Here is a 19499-nt window from a genome sequence, read left to right on the forward strand (position 1 = left end):
AGGAAAGATGGAAAGTCAGAAAGGAGAGGTTGTCAGTGGGGCAGCCTGCAGAGCTGTTGACCTGAACCTGTGCTGGGGTTTTACCAATGGCCTCAGTGGGTATCAGTATCTGCAGTCTAGGAGTTTTGCAGGTGTAGACCTACAGACCTTTCTCAGTGTCTAGCTTTTCCACTGAAGCCAGATAGTCCAGATCACAAAAACATTGTCCCCAAAACCCCAACATAATTCTTATTTTCCTGATAACCCAGATAAAGTTTTGACTCCTACAAGGGAGTCTACACTAGAGGATTTCAACAATGCCTCATCACAAGATGCACAGCTCTGCAAAGTATCCATTCTGAAGCAGTTCTGCCAAATACCAAGAGAAAATTGCATAACATGAGAAGGAGCAAACCACAGCTGAAGCTTCATCATCCACAGTGGCAGCTGACTATGGACGTCATGAGTTCTTCCATACTCGGTGGCATCATTTCCATTTTCTTTGGACAGTAGTAGTGAAAGAATAAACATTTCAAAAGGTTCAAATGAGACCTTTGAGTGCCAGCACTGAATCCCTGCGAGGTTGGGATAAACTGACAAAATAACATCCTGCAGAAGCTGTGCCTGGGACAAACCATCATTCCTGTGTTCGTGTTCTGTGGTTTGTAGCACAGGGGCTACTTTAAAACTTGGTCTCTGTCCAGGCACCAGTACCAGCTCTCCCATGACTTTATGTTTGTATCTCTTTCTTCTTCATGAAGGGAAGATTTCCAGGTTTGTTCCTTTTAACTTTGTTCATGGTAGCACTCTTGACAGAAGGACTTAGTGCCTATTTAATGTCTTTGCAAGGAAAAGAGAGAAACTTCTCGGTTACATAAAAGTTTGTATCAAAATTCAAGAATCCGGATTAATTATAGAAGACTTGCCTTGTATCATTCAATTTGTTTGAATAGCTTTAAAGATTAAGCAGATCCAAGGCCTAACAGAACCAGAGCCAGTAAGACAATAGCTGAGATTTTCCTTTGAAACAAAATATACAGGTGGTTTCTGTGAGTTTCTGTGTCTATCTGCCCGGCTTTTTTATTTTTATGTCGTATCCAATATCACAGAACCTGGCAGTAGAAATCATATAGCAATTTGTGAAAGCTTGTTGCTGTTCTAGATATCATATAGTCTGTTCCACACCAGCAAAGACAAAACCAATGCCTTTACTCCTCGAGTTTTCATTCAAAAGGATAATGATCTCTGGTAACAAAATATTTGGCAGTAGCATTATTTAAAATGCACAGAGGAAATGTTTGTCCCTAATTCAAGGGACTGTGGTCACACAGTCTCTATTCACTTGGTATTTACCAGTGAATGCCAAAGGCTAATCTGCAAAAAGCTCAGGAACAGAGTTAAGTTTATCACACTCCATCCTTCACCCATCCCATTGTGAGTCACAAAATAGTAATTATTGAATTTCTTTGTGGCCAGAGAACGTATAAACCGTGTTATACCCAGCAGGCTCTAATGGCTCCTTCGGTAAGTATCTAATTAAGTGGTTGGGGTGTTGGGGTTTTTTTCTTTCACAGCATATTTTCGTGTTTTAAAATCCCTTTGCATTAAACGACTCCTCCAGTTTTCCAAATTTCTCACACGCACAGAAGAGGGAAATAAGAAAAAAAGCGGAGGGGAGATTTCGGTCGTGGGAACAGAAGGCAGAAACGAGGATTCGCAAAGGCTAAAAGCAAATCCTCCCCAAAATCTCAATTTAAAATACGGAAAACTGCAACTACGGTCTGCCTGGGACAGTTGCCTGTCTGGAGAGGGGGAAATAAAGCCACCCCGAGGGGGATGGCTGCGTTTGGGGAGGAGAGGCCGCTCTCCCAAAGCCCAAAGAGATTACAACACCTCGAGGGTGCAAATCCGGGGTTTGGGCAGTTTTACCGAGCCTGCTCGGCATCCCTCGCCACGGCGGAATCCCGCTCCGCTGTCCCGGGGCAGCGGAACGCGCCGAGCCGTGCTGGGCGAACGCACGGTCGGGGTGGGGAGAACTGCTCGGGGGTGCGGGGAGAGGAGCCGCATCCGCCCAGCTCCCTCCTCACCCACGGGAGGGATGCTCGGCTTCGGCGGGGTGAGAAACCTGCCCGGAGAGCGCGGGGAATGCTACCTGCTCCCGGGAAAGCTACGTGCTTCGGGAATGCCGCACAGCGAGCCGCGGGGCCGGTCCCTGCCGCCACCGCCTCCCCGCAGCCCCGCTGCCACTCCGGGCACCGCGGGGACACTCCCGCTCTCCCGGCCGAGCTTAAATCGCGCAGTAAGTTGGGTTTTTTAATGGAGCCACGTCGAGGTGCCGGAGATGGGCTGGAAAAGACGAGTCCCCGCATCCCGACTCGGTCTCGCATCCCGACTTGGTCCCGCATCCCGGCTCGGCCCCCGGAGCACCTGCCCCGGCCCCGGGGCTGCGGGTCTCTCCCGGGGCTGCTCCTCCCCTGCGCCCCCGATCGCTCCGGCCCCTTCTCCCTCGTTAGGGAAGTGTTAGAAAGTTGCTGAAGTGCGAAATGAGCCTGCGAAACCTCGTTGTCCTCATTAAACTCTGACAAGGAGGGTGACAAGAAGCAGCGGAGGGGAAACAATGCGGCAGTGTTGGGGAGAGCCCCGCGCCGGGGCAGCCTTTGTGCCCGCACACAAAAGCTCTTGTTTGCATGTGTTAAAGTCCATTAAACCGCAGCAGCCCCAGGTGCAAACGCCAGCCCGGAGAGGCCGCGCCACCTTCCGCGCCCGCTGAGCGCCGCGGCCGCTCCGCGCTCGGCTCCGGCAGCGGCGGGGCCGGGGCACGGCCCGGGGCTCTAATGAGGGCCCGGGGCCGCCCTTCATTAGCGGACACGGGCGGGTCCCGCTCTCTGTGCCCCCACAGTCGCCTGTCCCCAGCCTCGCCGTTAGTGGCAGCGACGGGACACAATGTCGCTTATTGTGCCGGCCAGCCCCTCGCCCGAGGGGACACGGATGAGACCCCGGGTCGTGGATGCTGACCTGGTGCCAAAGAGCCTGCTGGACAGGGGCCGTGGTTTGGCTTTTCCCGCTGGGGCTTGGAAGGTGCCTTTGGACACCGTAACATCATCAAATCTTCACAGAAAGGACCGCCGAGGTTAGGAGCAGAGCAGTTTCCCGACTTCTGGTTCAAACAGCAGAATTCAACCCAAAAGGTGGAAAAGAGAGGGATTGTGCAGAGAATAGCTACCAAAAAAAAAAAAAAAAAAAAGCCTCGCACAGGTCAAAGCTACAAAAACAACCTCACATCACAGTGGTAGTGTTTCATATAACTGGCATGGCAATTTATCCAGGAAAAAGTATTTCCAGGTTCTGTTGCAACAAGTCTGCATCACTTTATCCCCAGTGGTCTGTCAGGGATTTGCCCGCAGCTATTTTAAATTGTGCTGCTAATAACAATTCATTACAGTTGATAGAACTGGGAGACTTGCCTTTTATTTTGCAATTAGACATAAAGGCTCTGATCTGGCAAATGCTTTGCACTGTGAGCATGTGAGTAGCTCTGCTGAAGTCATCTGGGACTGTTCATGTGCTTAACATTAAGCCCGTGTGGGTTTGCAGGATCAAGGTCTGAGACGGGATCATCTTTAAGGATGTTTGTTTACCTGCTCTGCTCTGTATTTTCTAGATTCACGATGGCGCCCTGCAAAACCATTGGAGTGTCTCGAGTCAGCTGGGCACAGCTCACAAGTAGCATTCTGAAGCCAAGTGATTCTTCCCGTAAACAAAACTGGTTTGCAGGAGGTTGATTCGGGAAGACATGACGGCACTGGGTACGTGGCATTGCGAACTGTTCAGCTGTGGGAGCCTGTGTGTACTGAGGCGTTAATGCAGAACTGTCGGGCATTGGGCCCAGAACAGATGTGATGATGAGTGAGAGCAAAGAGACAAGGGAGGAAGGAGCAGAAGAAGAAAGCACATTTTAGGCTTCTCCATTCCTGCCTAGATAACCACTGCTTCCATAACATGGGAACTGTCCCTAAATTCCTCTTATCAAGAGAAAGTAGGAAGCAAAATGATCTGTGGAGAAAACATACTTGTTTTTTTCATTTGCCAGTCCTGCAAACAATAGCTGTTTGTAGGCAAATAATCTTCAGGTCTGCATCGCCAGATCAATGCAGGGAGTGGTTCCCATCAGCTCTGCGGTGCCAGACACACTGAATGGTTTGTAAGGAAACAGGTTCTTGAACTTCTCCACAGCACAGACACTATCTTAGTAGGTTATCTCACACTTGCTTCTGTGCCTGCTCCCATTCTCCTCATCTTCCAATGCTTGGCCTGGCAGGGAGAAGTGAAGACTAGATGAAATAGACCTTGTTTTAATAGAAAAGGCTTCGAAATGTTCAGCTGTTTGTTATTTCCTTGCCACTTACTTTTCCAATTTACTTTTGGAGCCAGGCTAAAGGAAAGGCCAGTCCTTGTGCACAGTCGCAGTTTAATACCTCTGATATGCATGAAGAAAATTAATTTGACTGAGGATTTTGCTTCATGAAGTAATTACAGCACAAAGCATAAAAAGGCTGTGTTTTGTCTTGAGCCGCCAAAGTCCTGGTTTGCATCATGAGGTCATGTTTAGGATTACAAATGTTTGCATAAATAGCACCTTATAGTATCTCACATTGCCTCTCTCCACCTTTACTAACAGGGTTTTTGGAGGTGGAGAGGAGCAGGGAAAGAAACTATTCTTCCGTGACACATACGTTAAAATTGAAGCTTAAACCCACAGGGCACAAGAAGAGCACAAATATGAGAGGGTGCTGAATTCATGGGGCTGCTCACACTCCAAAATATATCCAGTGTGGATATATTTTGGGGTGTGAGCAGTGGAGGATGGTTGTAGGCACCAGCACAGCCCAATCAATTAAGGTTGGATTGATACAAGAAAAACCCTCATGTAGGACATACCATTTCCATGGTATCTTCAGGACAGGCTGATCTTTTTTATTTTGAGTTTTTAAAGCGCCTCTCTGGATTCAAATCTTTTTGAAATTGTATGTGAATACTTTGATAAACTGATTAGAACTAGTTAAGGTTAAAAAAATGGCAGATTTTTCATTAATTTGGTGGTATTTGCAATGTGTTTCACAACTGAAGGCAGCACTTTAATTATCATTATCTTGCAGCCAGAAAATATTTGGAAAAATAAAGTAAATCAAAATGTGATGGCAGAGCACACCTCACTGCCTTCAGATGGACAGTCCCTATCAGTCAGTCACTTCTGCTACCAGGGAGCCCACAAGATGCCAATCACACCACAGTTAAAACAGTCCATCCTGCTACTCACCTGTATAATGACAAATTTGGTCAAGACTGATGAAATTTATGGATTTTAAGTTTGCTTAGAAGAATTGACTCAAACTCTAGAGAACTACGCATGGGAAATAAAAGTTACAGGAATGGTAAACTTCCAAAACCCAGAAAATTCACAGATTAAAGTCACTGTGGAGAAAAGCACTCACCAGCACTTTCTGCCTTACCTGGGTGTTTGGGTGGGAGGTCTGTAGATTATGCAATGACTGCTGGAGCTGAGCTCTGAATATCTGTCATCAGCACTCAGGCTGTGGGTGACTCACATCGAGAAACTGAAATTATGAAGACCCTTCTTTTATTAATCACTGCCTGCCTTCTTTCCTCACTGATAATACAGGGTCAGCATCCTCTCAAAATGACTGGAAAAGGAAACAGTGCATGTGAAACTCTCAGACACTGCTGTCATGAGCACCATGGAAAAACCATACGGAAATGAATAATTTTGTGCCCAAAGCACAGTTTGAATAACAGGCAGTAAAAAGCCCCTTCGCTGCACATTAAACAAGAGGAGAATAAATCATGAGGGGAGCTACTCCCTCAGGAGCAGCAAGCATTGCCAGTGCAGAGAGAGGGGGATGCCTGTAGGAAAAGGGCGTGGATAACTCAATTACAGTTCATCTGGATGAGGAAAACCAGGCAAATTCTGGACACTCCAGGCTGCTGAATGCTGGAGCGTAGAGCCTCAGTAGCCTTTCAGAGTATATTGTTTCACACACGTATTTATGTTTGTGTGTGCATGGGCTTCAGGGTATATGGAAAATAAGTGGGATAAGCTTTGGTTCTGTGCCAGGTTGAGCTCTACACAGCTACAGCACTGCTGGTCAGCTGGAAGCACAGGCTGAGGTCTACGTGAAAAAAAGAAAATCTTTGGAATAACAGTTGATCAGTTTGTAGAATATCTGTCAATGGCTACAGCACCACTGGCTGGGCAAACACAGCCCTCTAATATGTGCCCCACTGCCAAGTCTGTCTTCATCCATGGGACAGGATCTAGAGTCTAGAAGCACCCTATTTCCAGGTTGTCTGGAGATGTCTTCACTGACCATCTGTATACAATTCCCTGCACTTCTGGGCTGGAGCCAGGGCATAAGATACAGCAGAGTGTATTTGGAAAATTACCACCAGCAATATCCCCTTCATTAAGGGGAATTAATTAAGGTTAAATAAGGTTGGGAAGTAAGAGAAATTAATTCCTACAGGCATCCCTAAAAGACAGGGAGACAGCAACATCATAGTAGGAACATGTCCTAGGACTGTGCTTGGCCCAGGCAGGCAGGACAGCACAGAGAGCTGTGGTCAGGTCTCACTCACAGTGGCAGATTTAAGAGTGCACATGTCCAACCCAACAGTGGGAAGGTGATCTTTGTTCTGCTTGGCAGAGCAGCGCAGGTGTACTGGCAGTGTAAAAACTCTCTGTGAGATGCAGCTCTGCAGAGCAGCTCCAGGCAATCCACAGCCATTGCTGTCACTGCAGCAGGTTAAGGACACACTGCCGAGATCTCTGTGACAGGAGAACACAGCAGGGTAACTCAGTAGTGATGTGGCCTCTCATTGATGGATGCTCTTCCTCCTGCTTGTGTTTCCAACACACTGATCAACTCTTGCAAACTTAGGTAAAACCCATTTTTTCAGTCCCTCTATCCTAGTGATGGCATGCCCTTCCTGAGGCACAGGAATGAATGTAAAAATGTCTCACATTTGTTCTGATCAGGGCTCTGCTGATGCTTTTAGGGCTTCTCCCACTCAAAAGTCTGTTGACGTGAGTATTTCCGCCCTCGTGATCTGATAGAAGCACAAAAGACACATCTGGTGACAAAAGACACATCTGGTGACAAAAGATACATCTGGTGACAAAAGACACATCTCTTCTGGGGCTGGTGGACTTTCCCTTATGCCAGGATTGAGTTTGCCCAACAAGGGACCAGTCAGTGTCCACAGGACTCTTTGACAGCAGAACATTCTGTTACTCTTCCTGTGACGTTATCAGAGGAAACACTGCACACAGCTACGTGTATCCATTGAAGTCTATTATTTCAGCTCGTTCATATGTTGCTGACTCACCATTCATTCACTTTGTACAACCTTTTAAAAGTCTTACACATCCCCAAACCCTGTCCATGGAATTTCTGCCTTAGATGTATCTCACACTGCACCAACATTAACTTGAAGAGGCAATAATTTTCCCAGGAGTGTCTTGTATAAAATGTTCCTCATCAGAGATAAGAGACAAGCTCATTCCACATGAGACAACCCACTGGAATGACTCTTTAGACACCACTTGTGGAACTTCTTATTCATCATTCTCCTCATCCTGATATTTTGTCCTCTAATTGCAAAAGTACTTTCCACTTCCACTGAGTGTTTCTGTGGGCAAGGTACAGACAGAATGGATAAACTCCACTGGGACTAGGAATACACTGGGATATGGCTAAGGGATTTCTTCTAGTTTGGGTGCATTTGATTTGTAGCTTTTATGGGAAATAGCAACTGGACAGTTAAAAATGGACAGCTTAGAAATAAGCATTTCTGCACCAGTCACCATCAGATAGGTTTTCACCTGGGCAGAGGACTTCCAAAAACATTCTGCAATCCTGCAAGCTGCAGGGAGTGGGGGTTGATTCATCAAGGTGCTTTCCCTCCTGAATCAGCACTAAATCTACGCCACTGTGATATCACAGGCTATCTGCCTTTGGAAGCTCTGAGTATTTTTAAGCATTCTAACAGCAAAGCGCTGACTATTGCTGGGGATTACAGATTCTGCAGAACATTTTGGAAGATAACTTCTGGCATCTTGCCACTTGTTATATGGAAAATATGTTATATTATCTTCCATGTGTGTGGGGGTGTGAGGGTGCTCTGAGTGTCCTGGCCCTCAGCCTGCAAAGACTTACACATATTTTATGCAGAATAAAGTTAAGCAATACATAATGAACTTGTTCAGGCTCAGAGCCTGGATCTGTCACTTAAGACATGTTCCATATCCTTTAAGACTTCTCGAAAGACAGCATCTTTCTTAACACTCCAAGTACACTACTATGAGCACCGTGCTGGAGGTTGGCTGAGTATTTCCACCCCAGTGGGACACGAATATGCTGTTATCAGTGTAGGACTTTCCAGTGGAAGGGTCTGGTCCTGCCCCAGCCGGCTGGAGTCCTTTGACTGGGATAGTCAGACTGGGATGGGCAAACTGGTCCCAGACTCCTGTATGCACACAGGAATGTGGAGCAGCTGCTGTCAGATGCACAGCACACATTTGATGGCATGTTCTTCTCTTACTATCAGTCCTGGAAAGATCTCCAGAGGCACTGAGTGAAGGATGAGGTGTAGGTAAGGATGTCAGAGCACCAGGAATAGCAGAAAAGGCCCTTATTGCTGGGAGACAGTGGTGTTACTCCCATGGAGACTCTTGCAAGAGTCCTTCCATGAACGACTTCTGGGTGGGTTTGGGTGAGATGCAGAGGCACAAGGCAGCAGAGGGCACATCCTCCCATGCCCACTCCAGTGCCACCCTTTGGGGGAAGCCAGGGCGGCTGCTCTACTCCCCAAAGCCCATCTGGGCACATCCTGCTCCCCTCCCTCACTGCCCCCGGCTGCGGGGAGCCCCACGGGGAGCCCTGCGGAGTCCTGTGGGGAGCAATGTCAGATCCGTGCGTGGAGCTCTGAGGGAGCCCTGCGGAGTCCTGTGGGAGCAATGCCAGATCCGCGCGTGGAGCTCTGAGGGAGCCCTGCGGAGTCCTGTGGGGAGCAATGTCAGATCCGTGCGTGGAGCTCTGAGGGAGCCCTGCAGGAGCACTGAGGGGAGCAATGTCAGATCCGTGCGTGGAGCTCTGAGGGAGCCCTGCGGAGTCCTGTGGGGAGCAATGCCAGATCCGTGCGTGGAGCTCGGAGGGAGCCCTGCAGGAGCACTGAGGGGAGCAATGCCAGATCCGCGCGTGGAGCTCTGAGGGAGCCCTGCAGGAGCACTGAGGGGAGCAATGCCAGATCCGTGCGTGGAGCTCTGAGGGAGCCCTACAGGAGCACTGAGGGGAGCAATGCCAGATCCGTGCGTGGAGCTCTGAGGGAGCCCTACAGGAGCACTGAGGGGAGCAATGCCAGATCCGTGCGGGGAGCTCTGAGGGAGCCCTACAGGAGCACTGAGGGGAGCAATGTCAGATCCGTGCGGGGAGCCCCATGGGGAGCCCTGCGGAGTCCTGTGGGAGCAATGCCAGATCCGTTCATGGAGCTCTGAGGGAGCCCTGCAGGAGCACTGAGGGGAGCACTGCGGGGACAGCACGGGCAGCCCTGAGCGAGCAATGTCCGAGCCCTTTGGGGAGCCCTGAGGGACTGTGTGGGACCCCTGAGGGGAACCCGGTGGGAGCTCTTTGGGATTCTGTGGACAGCCCTGCGGGGAACAGTTTATGGTCTGAGGGGAATCCCTTGAGACATTGAGTAGAATCCCTCGCAACCCTGTGGAGAACCTTTTGGGATCCTGAGGGGTGTCCTTTGGGATCCTGTGGGGACCCCGCGGCGCCGCCCGTCACCTGCGGCCGCGCGAGGGGCCGGGGCGGGGCGCGGGGGGCGGGGCCGCGCGCGAGGAGGGGGGCGGCAGCCAATGGGGGCGGGCGGGCGGCTCGCGCGGCGCTCTTAAGGCGGCGCGGGCGCTGTCAGCGGGCAGAAGGTGCGCGGGCTCGACGGCGGGGCCATGGCAGCCCTCAACGGCGCCGTGGAGAACGGGCAGCCCGACAAGAAAGTGCCCCCGCTGCCGCGGCCCCTGCGCAGCCTGGAGGTGAAATACACCAAGGTGAGCCCGCCAGGCATGGGGCTCTGGGCGGCGGGTGGGCTTCTCTGTGGTGTCGCCGATGTATTTGGTGGAGTCAGGGTGGTGGTGAGATGTTATATTTTTAATACAAAATTTTCACCCTCAGTGGTTTTTTTCTTAGCTTCTTTTGCTCCTTCTGCTGTCTGAGATAGTATGTTTATGGGGGTTTGAGGCTGAGCAAGTAGATGACAGTGGCGTTTCTAATGGAGCAGCACTTGTCCCAATCCCTAATGCCCAAAACCTACCTTTTTCTTTTTAATCAAATAACTCCACCAAAGCTGTTGCTCTGCCCTAGGTGCCCTGGGCTCCTCTCTCTGGCTGTGGTGCCTGACACCATCTTCCCCTCCCAACACATCCCTGAACGCCTCCAGCTCCCCGCTGGCGCTCAGCACAATCCGATTTGGATGGGGTGAGCCTGGGCAGGGCGAGGAAGGCTTTATCCCTCAGAGCCGCTTTGGGGTTGTGTTCAAGTGTCCTTGACCCACAGCTCCCCTGCGGGGAGGTGGCTTGGTGCCTGTGGTGGGTTTGGGCAGGACTGGGCCTTGTGGAAAGGCTCTGCCTGGCACTGGAGCCATCCTGCAGCTCCACGAGAGGAGCAGTGCTCGTGTTGGTGGCTCTTGGTCCCAACTCCATGTTGTCCCCACAGGATGAGGAGTCAGGCACTGAGCCCACACAAACCCTCACCTCTCCGCTCTCCGTTGAGTTTCCCTTTAAACAGTCGCTCCTGACCTTTTGGTATAAACCAAAGGCTCCTGAGCTTGATATCGCTGTCCCTCAGAGGTGGGGCTGGCTTGGAGCTGAGCAGGGCTGCAGAAATCCCTGCTCCCAGTGCAGCTGTAGCTCTGCAATCGCCGAGTCGCTTTTTGTTCCACAACAGCCTGACCCGCTGCCTTGCGCGGTGGGGAGAGCGTCCCGGCTGGTTACTGCTGAGAAGCCTTGGCTGCTATAATTTCAACTTTCTGTCCAGACTAAAAGAGCTGGAGGGGCTGAATGAGTGTGTTGCTGTTGCATTTTTGTGTTAAGTATTAAGAAAAAACAGAATTTGAAGCTTATTCCCTTGTAGCAAGAAGGAGTGAACAGTGATAGCTTATCTGGCGAGGTGTTGATTTGAATTATGCATCCAAAGTACTGAAACAGATTAGCAATTAGGAGTAATCAGTGGACTGGATTAATTTTTTAACATCCAAAATTTATCTACTCTTTATTTGTCAGATAAACTTGTCATTTAGCAGCAAATTGGATCTGCAGCTGCCGATTGCAGAATGGCGTAATGCTGCGCAAACAGCTCTTTCCTGCGTCCAAAATGGACACGGCCATTTGAGTTCTTCTTAAACATCTAAATGTTCTGGTTTTTGTTATTTTTATTGTTGTGAACACTTTTAAACACTCCTTAGGGATCTTATCCTGCAGCCGTGTATGTTTTCAAACACACAGTTTATGCTCCACAATTTTGCCAGAGACTGTGAGCGCTAAACGAGTCAAGGTAGAATCTTTAAAGTGGAAACCAACATAAATTAAAAGTGTGAGTATGATGTTTGATCTGATGCTCCCAGTGCATCTGAGAAAATAATGAGCAGCAGTCAATTTTCATAAAACTGTGAGGGGTTTTGTGCAAGCTCTGAGTTTCACCAGATGTTTACAGCTGACAGCATGCTTCCTTCTGCTTAAAGGAGATTTTTATTTTTGGTTCTACCAGTTATGGGGCTGGGGGACAGGCAAAGTTTTTCAACAAAGATCTTTCTTGTAGAGCAGCTTAGTGCTTGTCATGGATGTGTGATGGAAGTGATCTGTCCACAATTTCTTGTCTCAAATTCTGGCTATGAAGCATGAACTGGGGATATACTATTCAATTTGATTTCCACTCCTGGCACCAAGGACTCGTGATGTGTGGTGGATTCTCAGAATGATGGTAGTGTATATGTTACATTTAAAACAGCCTGATCCTGTCACTCTTGTGTTTTACTGCTTGGTAGGAACATCACTTTCCCACAGAATTAATGTTGAATGCAAAGGAAAAATCAGTATTCTTCTCCAGTCCTTAGTTTGTGAGCATATACTTGATACTGTAATTTTATGGTTCCTGTCATATTTTCCACATTTATAATGCAACTTTTCTTCATTAGGGAAATAAAGAAAAACTGAGGTTAAAATGTGTAAATGTTAAAATGTAGCACTTGGATAACAGAGTAGTTTGGGAGCACTCATGTCCTAAACTGGAGTTAATATTTCTAACATTGTATCTTTTCTTTTGACTTCCCTTGGCAACAATTTTTGTGAAATTTTATTTTTCTCAGCCTGTGTGAAACAGGTGGGTCCAGCAGTGCAGCTTCTACACCAATTACACTTTGGATGCTTTATGCAGAAATAATAAGAAAAAGTCCTTTCAGGAAAAAAGCTGCCCAAGGAAAGAAAACTATGACCCAAAGCAGTGGGAATTCCGAATGTAAGAGATGCAACATTAATCTCCTGGTGGTGTGTAGAGACTCATAAACAAGATTGCAAATGTGGATGGCTTCCAAATAAAAATACTAGCTTGCAGCCACTAGCAGGCTACTAATAAAGATTACTTCATCTAATCTTATTTAAAGTATATTTATAAAATATAACACTGCCAAGTCAGATCACAGCGTGGATAAGATGCATGTTGAATCAATTAATTGTATATAGGTATTCATGTTCTGTTTACAGTGAGTAACAACACTCCAGTATTTAATGCATTTTCAGTTACGCAATGCTGGGACTGTTTGTTCTTGCTCTGGAAATGCAATATTTTGAAACACTTAAATCTTGTCACAGATGACTCTAAGTGACGTGGGAGGCTTGATCTGGCCTGTGACAAGGCATGGTGGGGTAGAACCGAGCCAGAGTCCTCCTCCTGTGGACACTGCTGGAGGGGGAGCAAGCTGTGAGGTAGCCCAGGGCAGGGCACCAACAGCCAAATAATAATTGTACAGCAACACATAACAAGGGGCTCCTTCTGCCTCAACTATACAAGCTTCTCGTGGTGTCTGCTGCTGTTCCCATGGAGATGTATTTCAAAAACTGCCCATTTCTCACTGCCAAATCCCAGTGTTGTTCTCTGTGGGACCTGTGCTCTGCCTTCCTCTGGCTCAAAACTAACTGGGTGCACAAGGTTTGTAGAAATGCTTCTGTATTGCCAGCAGTGTCCCTTGGAGAGAGACTGAGCACACTTGACTCTGCCATGGATGGAAGTTGAAGAGCCTCTGGACCTTTTAGGTGCACTTGTGGGGTTTTTTTGTCTATATCAGTTTTTCTTTCTCCTGCCCATCCCACTCCCCTTGCTCTCTCTTCAGATATTTATTAACAATGAATGGCACGAGTCTACAAGTGGAAAGAAGTTCCCCACCTACAACCCTTCAACGCTGCAAAAAATTTGTGACATTGAGGAAGGAGATAAGGTAAGTGTTGTTGGACAAGCAGTGCAAAAGACATTTTCCAGGGGATTTCTTTTTGTAGGGAAGCACATAAAGGAAAAGCTGGCTTTTAACAACAACATCCATCTGGGCAGCCTGAGCTGGAGGTCTGGGCACTGGATGTGCTGCTCAAGAATTACATGGGCTGGGTGGCATCAATCCTGGCCAGCTTGTCAGAAGCACTTTCCCTGGTAGGAACTGGCTGCTGAACACTATCAGAGGAATGAGACTGAGCATCATTCTTGTGCCACAGACTGGAAGGAAGTAGCCAGCCTGAGGAAATAGCAATGATGGTGTGTGCTCACCCCTGACAGGATTTGGGCCCTGTGTTGGGGGTGGTTTATACCCCAGCTGCAGGGCAGCCTGTTGGAGACACTGAACTGAAACTCCCCTTTTTTAAACACAAAGAACCTGAGTGCTTGGGGGAATTTATGCTCAGTCATGCAAACATTGACCACTTGCTGCTGGAGATGTGGTGCTGCTTTTCCAGCTGATATTGTGGGTTCTGGCCTCCTGCACAGATGTGACAGCTCTCACTAAAACCAAACCAGTATCTCAAGAGCTTTAGTCGTCCCTGGCTGGCCCTGGTGTGCTGCAGAGTAACCTGAGATGTAACTGCTTGGGTTTGGTAACAGCCTGAGGTGAGGAACATATGACACTTTTTTGTCCAAAACAGCTCATCGTGTATGGGCCAACTGGTCTGACCTATGGAAAAGAGCTGGGCCAACATCTGGCTTTGTGCAGGAAGTCATGGGAAGGTGATTCACAGCTGCTGGGCTGTGCCAGGGCTTTGGTAGCTCGTTGCTGTGGGCAGTAAGTGATGGGCAGCGTGGCCATTTCTGCCTGCACTTACATCTTTTTCTTAATATTTAAGCTTGTCCAGTGCTTGTGAGACAGCCTCCAAGACTTACTGCCACTGGGGATCTGTGCATCCATGGGGCAATTACACATTGAGGCAGAACCAAGCATTATGTGTCATTTCTGTATCCTGACTGGGTAGGACACAACTGTGTTTAATTGCAGTGGCATGTAAACAGTGGAATTGAAGCTGACTCTGATGCAACTGTATTTTGATAGGCAGAAACCATGACGTTGTTATTGTTCCCTGAGCTAAGTGTCTCCTCAAACAGCTATAGAGTATTACATGAGCAGTTTGTGCCTGCTTCTCAGTGTTGGCTAAAAAAAATTGTTATACAGAACTAACAGGCCAGTTTTGCCTCCTTGAGATTTGTCCCTGTCTGAATTCAGCTTCTGGCTTGCAGGAAGTGGAGCTTTTCCAGTCAGTGGAGCTCTCTTCCCCTGAATACTCAGTATAGGTGATTGATTTCTTAGTGGAAATTGCAGCCAAAAATGTAAGGTAGCTGTGCTTTGGGTGCTGAAAGCCTCTTCTGTACATCACATCTTTTAAAACAATATTTTGCTCTGACTAGATTTTTCCAGGACAGTGAGTGAGTATTAGACCTGGATCTGGATTAAAGAGTGATGTGTGATAACCATCCCCAAATAGCTGTTTGCCTTCTGGTGACACTTGACCATGTCCTACTCTCTTCTGGCAAACTGAGGTCCCTGAGGCTTCCCTTGCTCTGGTTCATCCCCTGGTGGGGCTGTACCTCCAGTCTGCTGTGGTGAGGTGTGTGAGCTGTGTTCAGAGGTGCTTTCCAGTGCCTTGTCCCCGTGTGCCACTGTACTTGCTGTGCTGGCCAGTGCCACTGCAGGGGTGGCAGCTCCTGCTGCTGGCTTCAGCTGTGCTCTGCCAATGTTTGCCTCTGCCTTCACAGCAGGCTGGGAGCAAAACTCCCCTTCCCAAGCCCTGAACAGAAACCTGCCCTTCCCTGGCCATGCAGAATGTTTTGCTTAGGCTGCACATGAGGGGTGGAAATTTGGCAGCTGATATCTCAGTGATGACAGCTTAGTCTGGTGCTGAAATTTGGCCAATTCTTTATAAGCCTAGAAGCAAAGGTTTCGTTGTCTGTTCTTTAGTTACAGAATTGTCCTTGATGGGACAGTTGAGGGATAAAGAAAAGTCTGTGTGGAAAAAGACACCCTGAAAATGGTGGATGTTTCCACTGGATGCTGGAATATACTTCACAAATAAAAGCTTAGTGTCCAACTGCTTGCCAGGCTGATAATGCAAAAAAGAGTAACTGGTGCTGTCCCTAACACTTGGAGACAGGCTTGTTCCTTCTAGCAGCTTCCTGACATCCATCAGGAACAGGGGAAAAGTGCTCCTTCCTCAAAGGAGTGCCCAGCTCAGTTGCCTCAGAGCATGGGCTGCAGGTCCACAGCTGTGACTGTCAAGTCTCTGTCACGATCATTTCTAAGCAGTACAGTCTCATGTGGATCTTTTGAAGGGTTGTGAGAAGGATTTGTTCAGTCAGCCTGTCCCCTTCAGATTGTAGTGGCAGACTGAGGTAACACCACAGCAGACTTGCAATGCCCTCCATAATAATTTTGGACATTTCAGGCTGTTAGGATGCTGTTTGTAGCTGTTTTAAATTCAGGTTTGGAACTTAAAGCAATTAAATCTGTTTGCAGGGGAGCAGGTCAGGGAACCTCTTGTAACTGCAAAACTGTGACATGCTCATGCCCTGTGTCAGAAGAGTGCCTTTCCAAAGATGTGCACAGGGGAGGCTTTTTGAAGAAGTCAGTAGGTAAATTGAAGAAAGAGGGTCCCCAGTGGGTGTGCTCTATTCCTGGCATGTCTCCTCACTTGGAGCACTCTGGGGCTCCCTGAGATTGAAGCAGAGCAAGGCTTTTTTGCAGGTGTTTTCCCCCCTCACAGAGCCAGTGGGGTGATGGTCTTCACTGTGCTCTGCAGCCTGCTGTTGGGGCAGGAGAGAGAAAAAGAGGATGGGGAAAAAAATGAGCAGCAATGAGCAGGCCTTGAGTTAGAGGAGGAAGATGGACAAGGCAGCTCAGAACAAAGAACAGTGTTCAGTTTGTTTGGGGGGAAGGTATGTGATTGTGTAACTGGGGGTTGTATCATAATTCAAACACCCCAGGTGGGTATGAAGGTTTGCAGGCATTTCCCAACACTATAAAAACTTTGCAATCTTAATATTCTTGGTGGAGCTTTTTATGTAATGCTCATTAAATCTGTTATAGATCCGAGTGGAGCACCAGGATGCATGGATCTCCTCCTACTGTGGTTTTGTGCACCACAGGGTGTTCCTGGCACCCTGACAGTTCAGAGTCACTTTGTCACGCCTTGTGCCTACCTATTGCAACATGCCTGCAATGAACATGCCATTCAGACTCCCCTAATGCCTAGTCATAACAGGATGGATTAAGAATGGCATTTCAGCCTTCCTGAAGGATTTCCTTGTTTTTGCTGGTCTCTCAGGCCTATTGAGGCTGTGCAGAAAGGCTCTCAGGACATCACTTGGTGCTGCTACCCTGAGGGTGTTTAGGGAAAGCCTGTTTGCCTGTGTGACAGTGACTGCATGCTCTGAGCCACTATTTGTACCCAGAATGTCTGAGAAAGATGGTTGTCTTCATTTTTGTCTCTACAGGCACTGCAGCAGGGTTCATGTGCTCCCATTTTTAGAGGTTGGGGAAGATTTGGGCATGCACTGAAGTCCTCTGCCCACACAGTCATCTCACTCCTGTTCTGAGTGCCAGGGTGGAGGGAAGACCCTCAGTACCAAGGGCATTGTGCCACTGCAGACCCAGTTCCCTGCACATCTGTGCTCCCAGCCTGGTTGCTGAACTAATTAATTGCTGTTAAGGAAAGGCTTGTTTAAACCTGACACACTTATGTTCCTTTGCCTGCTCTATCACATAAAATATTGCCTTCTTTCAGCTTAAGCCTCATTCCAGCAGGCAGGATGTGCACACTCATGCACACATGAGTGTGCAGTGGCTGGTGGTGCCTTCTGGCTTTTGTGATGTGCCAAGCTGAATCCAGATCAACTCCAGCAGAGTGAGCCATTCAAAGCCCTGTTGTGGCTGTGGGTGATGGGCCCCAGGCAGGACCTGCCTGTGTGTGCTCAGTGGCTCTGGACACCTCTGCCCCACCAGCAGCCCTTACTGGACCAGAGCCATCCTTTGACAGCACAGGTTTCCTCCAATGGCTTCCCACCTGTGCTCTTCCAAAAGGATGGAATTCTTTTCCTGACAGTATAGGTCAGACTGTTTCAAAGCTGTGTGATCTCTGAAAAGAAATGGTGCCAAGTTTAATGTGAGGTGCCATTGCCTTGGGTGATGACTTGTAGTTTTGACCATGAAGGCAGTGTGTCTCCCTACAATATTTTTTCTTGATTGAGCACCACACATGCCCTCCCATGAGGGGGATGTGGCCAGACCTTGTTGGATCAGTGCAGAGGCTCATTACCTTTCCTCAAGTCTTGTCTGGATACAATTAGGAAAAGATGAGAGCAACTGGTGAAGTGCTGGGAGGAATGATCAAGGTCTGACTCCCTTCCCCCTTCCCCACCCTTTTGAGCCAGATATTGCAGTGAGGTGCAAGTTCTCCCTCAGCTGAAGTGAGGCTTGGGCTGTGCCAGACCTTACATGCAGCAGGAATCTGTCCAAAGCTTTATCAATGCTTGGGGTACAGCCTTGGCCTTGTGGTTGTTGGTGGAAGTGTTCCCACAGATTCCATTGGGTTCCTTGGCTTCACTTTTTTAATCAATGTGTGTGAGGTGGTGGGGGGAGTCCAGGTCTTACCATGGCCAGAGCAAATGAATAAAGCTCCAGGAGTGATGGTGTGGGAAGAGAGAAACTTTCTCCCCCTCTGGTTAGGAACTTTGCTAAGCAGAGTTGGATTTGGTCCAGAGGATGGTAAAGCTGTTGGGAGATGAAGGGACAATGGCACTCAGTGTGTGTAGGGGAAACATCTTTGTCAGAACACTGAACAGCAAAACCTTTCCCATCTGGTGGAAACGTTCTGGGAATGTGTTCTAGGCTCTAAGGGTGATTTTTTCAGTGTGTTAACTGCCTTGGCATGGGCTCCAGGGGAACTGGATGGTGGGATCTGAGCTGTAATTACTTCCCTGGGTAAAATCTTGATCTCATGGGGGATTTTCCTGCCCACACTTGTTTAGAGGAGGCTAATTCATGTAGGCCAGTGGCCTGTCATGATTCTTCCTCCTCCCCCAGTGTCACATCCTGTATTGGCAGGAACACGATTCTGGATTATTTTATAAACAAGTCAGTTACATTAAATTACCCTTGAAAGACCCAATTGGTATTCAGACCTCAAGGTTGTTTATGAGCCCAGGCCAAACATAAAACATATTCCAGGCTTGAACTCAAATCCAGGAGTGAAATGAAAATGGTTTTGTTGGACAACTTGGTTTTGGCCACCACAGCACCAGCCAGGAAGCAGCCTGGGGGGGTTTCTGTGCCATTGTCCAGCTCCTTCCCTGTAACCTGAGGTTTTCTTGTGTGTGTGTTGTGTAGCCTGATGTGGATAATGCAGTGGAGGCAGCAAAGGCAGCGTTCCAGAGGGGCTCTCCATGGAGACAGATGGATGCCCCAAGCAGAGGACGACTCCTGCACAAGCTGGCTGATCTCCTGGAGCGGGACAGAGTCATCCTGGCAGTGAGTACTGGGAGCAGTGATAAGCCAGCAACACTTGGCTCACAACTCTGCTCCATCCTCTGGTGTATCCATATCTACCTAATATTTTTCTTTTTTCTCCCTTCATGAAGGGCAGAAGACTCCATATAGGAGTCATAGCTTTGTTCCTTTTCTGCAGGATTTTAGGGGTTTTAGAAGGCTGTCAGTTCTACATAGTTGACTTTTACAGAACTTTAGCTAGTTATTGAAGTGATTAAATATATTAATATTTAAATTTTCAAAGCAATATTTTTTATTTTAACTATCATTGATGTTTATAGCTGTCTCCCAGCTCTTATTTTAAAAAAATACACCAAAACAACCAAATCATACCAAACCACCACAACTGACTCATTCTTTATTACAAAAATGCAGGTGGGTTT

The 19499-nt window shown here is 48.1% G+C and overlaps 1 protein-coding gene across 1 annotated transcript in view; it reads left to right on the forward strand.

Annotated features, from left to right (window-relative positions):
- The first annotated feature begins 9955 nt into the window (after window positions 1-9955).
- Window positions 9956-19499, forward strand: part of ALDH1A3 (aldehyde dehydrogenase 1 family member A3) — a 34019-nt gene continuing 24475 nt past the window's right edge. The window contains exons 1-3 of the mRNA XM_002199913.7: window positions 9956-10102; window positions 13435-13539; window positions 18958-19098. Of these exons, the coding sequence (XP_002199949.1) occupies window positions 10004-10102; window positions 13435-13539; window positions 18958-19098 (345 nt within the window). The 5' untranslated portion in view covers window positions 9956-10003. The remainder of the gene's footprint in view (window positions 10103-13434; window positions 13540-18957; window positions 19099-19499) is intronic.

Source organism: Taeniopygia guttata, chromosome 10, assembly GCF_048771995.1.
Source record: "Taeniopygia guttata chromosome 10, bTaeGut7.mat, whole genome shotgun sequence".
NCBI lineage: Eukaryota > Metazoa > Chordata > Aves > Passeriformes > Estrildidae > Taeniopygia > Taeniopygia guttata.